The following is a 6,816-nucleotide window of genomic DNA, read 5'->3' as shown; positions in this document are numbered from 1 at the left end:
GAGGTAAAAGAAGAAGAAGAAGAGATTGGATTTATACCCCACCCTTCACTACCCAAAGGTGTCTCAGAGCGGCTTGCAAACTCCTTTCCCTTCCCCTCCCCACAACAGACACCCTGTGAGGTAAAAGAAGAAGAAGAAGAGATTGGATTTATACCCCGCCCTTCACTACCCAAATGGCCAACTGTCCCCAGTTCGAATCCTCCCAAACACACCTTGCAGGAGAAGGCAATGCCGCGCTTTCATGCGAAACCTTTAAAAATAAGTTTTTAATCTGACATATTCTACATTCCTTGTGTATGGCTAAGATGGGAAAGGTGAGGCTCGGGCGTGGGGCCCTCCTCGCCTCCCTCGTGGTACGGTTTTGTCTTCAGCATGATGGAATCGCGCCACTGTTCATAGACAAGGGTGTAAGTCTCTGCCCTCTTGATGGAGAAGCGGTACAGGCGGTCGGAGAGGAGGTTGTGGATCTCGCAGGTGTCCGAGGCGACGGCCATCACCCCGCAGTGGACCTTCTCTTGCGGCGCCCGGGGCTCCAACAACTTGAAATGGAGTTCGTATTGTTCCAGCTGAGGCTGCTGGGTGCTGACGAACCACTTGAGGGACACCCAGTCCTCGTGGGCCACCGACTCCTTCCGGTCGAACATCACCGGCATTTTCGTGACCAGGACGAGCTTGATGTGCGGGATCTTGGTGACCCCGACTTCGGAGACGAGGCGATGCTTGACGTACAGCTTCCCGGGCACCAGCATCGCCAGGAAGCCGTCCATCTGGTCGGACAGGTCCGACAACCGTCGTCGGATGACGTCCCAGCCGGAGAGGAACGCCGCCATGTCGTAGGTCTCCAGGAAGTGGACCAGCTCGTCCCGGCCTCTCTCCAACCGTTCCAAGAGTTCCGAAAGCAGCAGCAGCTGGATTTTGGTTTGGATGGTCCCCACTTTCTTCATCCTCTGGAACCGCCAGGGGTCTATCAGCTGGAACATGGTGGTGGGGAGCATTAGATGGTTCTGATCTCCCAGGGCCAGGTGCTTGGGCAGGATTTCGATGTAGTAGGAACACTTCCGTAGCAGCTCGATCCTCCTGTGGTGGCGTTTGAGCAGGTGGGGGCTCAGGTCGGAGCGCAGGAACTCCAGGACCATGTTCTTCCTCTCCACGTACATGCGCCAGGCTTCGTTCTCCTGTTCCTCGCCGCCGTAGAGCACGGTCTGGAGGCCGGTCCCCGCCTTGTTCAGGTAGACGTCGATCGTTGCAATGTTCATCACGCCTGGACTGGAAGGCAACAGGGGCAGAAGCAAAACCGAAAGGGAAGCCGGTCAGTTACGAGTACGGGTTTGGTGCCACTTTTCCAGAGGTGCGTAAATCGAGTTTCCGGACGCAAAAGTGAAACCCAGTGGCCAGAATTCAGTTACTTAAAACCACCGTTGTACAGAATCCAGTAAAGGCCAAACAAAACACACAAATTCAACTCGTAGCCTTTCTCAACAGCTGTCTTCTAGAACAGTGGTGGCGAACCTATGGCACGGGGGCCAGAGGTGGCACTCAGAGCCCCTCTCTGTGGGCACGCGTGCCATCGCCCCAGCCAGGCCCAGGCCATCATTAAAGTATCGAATTCTCTGCCAAATAATTTTAAGTAAATGAAAGCATTTGGGATTGCTTTCCTTACTTTGTTTGGATCCTCTTAAGTTAATGTATGAGTTGTTTTTTCTAAAGTAAAACCTCAGTATTCAGGTTAAATTGCCGTGTTGGCACTTTGCGATAAATAAGTGGGTTTTGGGTCGCAGTTTGGGCACTCGGTCTCTAAAAGGTTCGCCATCACTGTTCTAGAATCATAGAATCACAGAGGTGGAAGGGGCCGTACAGGACATCTAGTCCAACCCCCTGCTCAATGTGGGATCAGCCTAGAGCATACCTGAAAGGTGTCGAGAGCCAGCTTGGTGTCGTGGTTGAGTGCGCGGACTCTAATCTGGGAGAACCGGGTTTGATTCCCCACTCCTCCACTTGCAGCTGCTGGTATGACCTTGGGTCAATCACAAGTTCTCTCAGAGCTGTTCTCTCAAGGTCAGTTCAGCCCCGCCTACCCCACTCCTCCACTTGCAGCTGCTGGTATGACCTTGGGTCAATCACAAGTTCTCTCAGAGCTGTTCTCTCAAGGTCAGTTCAGCCCCGCCTACCCCACTCCTCCACTTGCACCTGGCTGGATGACCTTGGGCAAGCCGTAGTTCTGATAAGAGATGTCCTTGAAAAAGAGCCGTTTCTGTCAAGAGCTCTCTCAGCCCCACCCACCTCACAGGGTGTGTGTTGTGGGGAGGGGAGGGGAAGGGAAAGAAGTATGTAAGCCGCTCTGAGACTCCTTCGGGTAGTGAAGGGCGGGGTATAAATCCAATCTCCTCTTATTTTTGTGTAGTGGGTTTGGTGCGCGGACTCTAATCTGGGAGAACCGGGTTTGAGTCCCCACTCCTCCACTTGCACCTGGCTGGATGACCTTGGGCAAGCCGTAGTTCTGATAAGAGATGTCCTTGAAAAAGAGCCGTTTCTGTCAAGAGCTCTCTCAGCCCCACCCACCTCACAGGGTGTGTGTTGTGGGGAGGGGGAGGGAAAGGAGTTTGTGAGCCGCTCTGAGACACCTTCGGCTACTGAAGGGCGGGGTATAAATCCAATCTCCTCTTCTTCTTCTTCACTGCCTGCCCCACATTCGTGCCCCTTTTCCAATAGCACTAGCCGGTGAACACATAAACACACACGAATGCACGAAGCTGTCATGTACTGTATCCGTCCATTGCCCCATTAGGTTCAATACTGTCCATTCAGACTGGCAGCCGCTTTCCCATCACCTACTACCCCTCTGATGGTGGGAATTGCCCCGGGGACCTTCTGCACGCCAAGCAGATGCTCTACCACTGAGCCGTGGCCCCTCCATGTACACCTGCATGCATTGCCTCATCGACTCTGGAGTGCTTGCAAGCAAATGAGTAGGAAGGAACGAAGAAGAGGAGAAGAAGAAGAGTTGGATTTATACCCCGCCCTTCACTCGGAGTGTCAGAGAGGCTTACAATCTCCTTTCCCTTCCTCTCTCCACAACAGACACCCTGTGAGGTAGGTGGGGCTGAGAGAGCTCTTGAGAGAACTGCTCGTGAGAGGACAGCTCTCAGAGAACTTGTGACTGACCCAAAGTCACACCAGCAGCTGCATGTGGAGGAGTGGGAAATCAAACCCGGTTCTCCCAGATTAGAGTCTGCGCTCCTAACCACTACACCAAACTGGCTCTCTAAGATGGGTAGCCACATTTGTCTGTAGCAGGAGAAGATGAGTCACTGCTCACTGCTTCTACTGAGGATGAACCGGACATGATGGTGTTTGGTCATTTAAAAATGCCACACGGCCTCGATCCTGATCGAGCCCACCCGTGACGCTGTCCTTCCCATGCCCTGGCAAGTGCCAAAACAGTGGGGTTGCCAACTTCCAGGTGGCAGCTGGAGATCTGGGATCACAACTGATCTCCAGGTGACAGAGATCAGTTCAGCTGGAGAAAACGGCCACTTTGGAAAGTGGACTCTGTGGCCTTATACCCCACTGAAACCCTCCCTTCCCCAAAGCCCGCCCTCCTCAGGCTTCTCCCCCCAAAATCTCCAGGTATTTCCCAACCTGGAGTTGGCAACCGTATGAAACAGCTACCAAAGAACTTGAAAAGGAACAGGGCAGGGAACATAACGTAAGAAAAGCCCTGAAGGATCAGACCACTGGGACCATCTAGTCTGTCATCCCTTCTCTCAGAGAGGCCAACCAGTTCCTCTGGAGGGCCAACAACAGGGCAGAGAGGCTGAGGCCTTCCTAAGAACATCAGAAGAGCCCTGCTGGATCAGACCAGAGGTCCCTCTAGTCCAGCCTCCTGTCTCACACTGTGGCCAACCAGTTCCTCTGGAGGGCCAACAACAGGGCAGAGAAGCCGAGGCCTTCCTAAGAACATCAGAAGAGCCCTGCTGGATCAGACCAGTGAGGGTCCATCTAGGCCAGCCTCCTGTCTCACACTGTGGCCAACCAGTTCCTCTGGAGGTCCAACAACAGGGCTCGGAGGCTGAGGCCTTCCCCTGATGTTGCCTCCTGGCTCTGGGATTTCGAGGTTTAGTGCCCCTGAATGTGGAGGTTCCCCTCAGCCACTATGGCTAGTAGCCACGGAAAGCAGGGAAACAAGGCCACACTGTGGGCCCGATCAGGATCGGGCCCCTGTGGCATTTTTAAATGACTTTAAAATGGTGGTGGCATCCCTCATCGTGTCTCGCTCAGCCCTGACTGTAACACCATTCCGGTTTATGTTCAAGGGACAGTGTGCGCCTTCTTGTGTGTTCCCAGTGACACAGAGGCACAGAGTATCTGCTTCAAAGTAAAACAGGTTTCCTCATTGGCGGCAGGTCTAAGAACAAAACGTCACAACCCAGCCTGCCAAATTCTATATGTCTGTCACACATTGAAGAAGATTGGATTTATACGCTGCCCTTCACTACCCAAGGGAGTCTCAGAGCGGCTTACAAATTCCTTTCCCTTCCCCTCCCCACAACAGACACCCTGTGAGGTAGGTGGGGCTGAGAGAGCTCTTTCAAGAACTGCTCGTAGAATCATTGAATCATAGAGTTGGAAGGGACCTCCAGGGTCATCTAGTCCAACCCCCTGCACAAGGCAGGAAAATCACAAATATCTCCTCACACAATCCCCAAGTGAGCGTCACGCTCAGAAGATGAAGAAGAAGAGGAGACTGAATTTATACCCTGCCCTTCACTACCCAAAGGTGTCTCAGAGTGGCTCACAAACTCCTTTTCCTTCCTCTCCCCACAACAGACACCCTGTGAGAAAGGTGGGGCTGAGAGAGCTCTGACAGAAACGGCTCTTTTTCAAGAACAGCTCTTATCAGAACTGTGGCTTGCCCAAGGTCATCCAGCCAGGTGCAAGTGGAGGAGTGGGGAATCACACCCGGTTCTCCCAGATTAGAGTCCGCGTACTTAACCACTACACCGAACTGGCTCCAAGATGACAAAAAGCCTCCAGGATCTCCAGCCAAACTGGCCTGGAGAACCATTGCTTCCTGTCCCCAAAGTGGCGATCGGCATTTGGCTGTCCGATGGCCATCGAGCCTCTGTTCGAAAACCTCCAAAGGAGAGCCCACCACCTCCCGAGGAAGCCTGTTCCACTGTTCCTAATGTTCAGCCGAAAACTCTTCTGATTTAATTTCATCCCGTTGGTTCTGGTCCGATCTCCTGGGGCCACAGAAAACCACTCTGCAGTGTTCCCTCTAAGCTGTGTTAGTGTGAGCCAGCTCGCAGTTTTTTAGACTCCGGCTCACGTATTTTTGTCTTCGCTCAGGAACGAGGGCTCCAGAACAAACTAATCTATGCAGCAGTCAAATCGCTCACTCACAACCTTAAGGCCAGGAGCTCACAAAGTAGAATTTTTTCACAAGATGCCACAGCTTAGAGGGAACATTGCAGTCTGCACCGTCCTCTGTATGACAGCCCTTCAAGTACTTGAAGATGGTTATCATATCACCTCTCAGTCGTCTCCTCTCCAGGCTAAACATACCCAGCTCCTTCAACCTTTCCTCATAGGACTTGGTCTCCAGACCTTTCACCATCTTCGTTGCCCTCATCTGGACACATTCCAGCTTGTCTATATCCTTCTTAAATTGTGGTGCCCCAAACTGAACACAAGACTCTAGGTGAGGTCTAACCAGAGCAGAGTAAAGCGATACCATCACTCTGCGTGATCTGGACGCTATACGTCTGTTGATACAGCCCCCAATCGCATTTGCCTTTTTAGCTACCGCATCACACTGCTGACGCATGTTCCGTGTATGGTCTACTAAGACCCCGAGATCCTTTCCGCACACACTACTGCCAAGACAAGTCTCCCCCATCCTATAATGGTGCATTTGATCTTTCCTACCAAAATGCAGAACTTTACGTTTATCCCCGTTGAGATTCATTTTATTTGTTTTGGCCCAGTTTTCCAGCCTGATAAGATCATCCTGTATCGTGACCAATGCTCCCTCTAAGCTGTGGAGTCTTGTGAGCAAAAATCCTACTTTGTGGGCTCCTGGCATTCAAGTTGTGAGCAGGCGATTTGGCTGCTGCCTAAATTAGTTTGCTCTGGAGCCCTCCTTCCTGAGCTGAGACAAAAATGTGTGAGCCGGAGGCTAAAAAACTGTGAGCTAGCTCAGACTAACTCAGCTTAGAGGGAACACTGATCGTGACTCTGTCTTCTACTGTATTTGCTACACTGTCAGAGAACAGCTCTGAGAGAACCGTGACTGGCCCAAGGTCACCCCAGCAGCTGCATGTGGAGAAGGAGTGGGGAATCAAACCCGGTTCTCCCAGAGTAGAGTCCGCGCTCCTAACCACTACATCAAACAGCAGGTGTTTGCCTCCTCACAACAACCCCCTGAAGTAGGCTAGATTGAACACTTGTGAATGGCACAAGGTCAACTGGCAAGCTTCCATGGTATTTCAGGGGTTCGAATCTGAGTCTCTCAGATCCTATTCAGACACTTGGGCCACATAAAGCCATGGTGAATGAAGTTGATCTGCCAGATCATCCCAGAGAGTTTAGCTATTTATACCGGCACGAGGGACAGAGGAATGTCCCTTTTACAATACCTAACGTAGGGCTCTTTCCAAGTTGACTTATGCACTGGATATACTGGCAGGCAGAGTAAACCACGGCTGAAATCGGTTAGCGCAAAACTATCTCGGTAAACCTTACGACATCGACGGTAAAGTAGGCCGTTATTATCACTCCATATGGTAGACAAGGAGCTGCAGTGGCTCAAGTGGT

General features: G+C 52.0%; 1 protein-coding gene across 1 annotated transcript; it reads right to left on the bottom strand.

Moving 5' to 3' along the window:
• Nucleotides 1-281: 281 nt before the first annotated feature.
• LOC107123516 (chromosome unknown open reading frame, human C20orf195) lies at nucleotides 282-1,266 on the bottom strand (the record flags this gene model as incomplete). Its single annotated transcript, XM_015426770.1, has 1 exon — nucleotides 282-1,266. A coding segment is annotated over one exon (985 nt), but the record flags the coding sequence as incomplete, so codon positions are not given.
• Nucleotides 1,267-6,816: the final 5,550 nt, after the last annotated feature.

The sequence above is a fragment of the Gekko japonicus genome, unplaced genomic scaffold, assembly GCF_001447785.1.
Source record: "Gekko japonicus isolate JY-2015 unplaced genomic scaffold, Gekko_japonicus_V1.1 scaffold4595, whole genome shotgun sequence".
Taxonomy (NCBI): Eukaryota; Metazoa; Chordata; class Lepidosauria; order Squamata; family Gekkonidae; genus Gekko; species Gekko japonicus.
The sequence above is the reverse complement of the archived record's forward strand: the minus strand, read 5'-3'. Positions and strand labels throughout refer to the sequence as shown.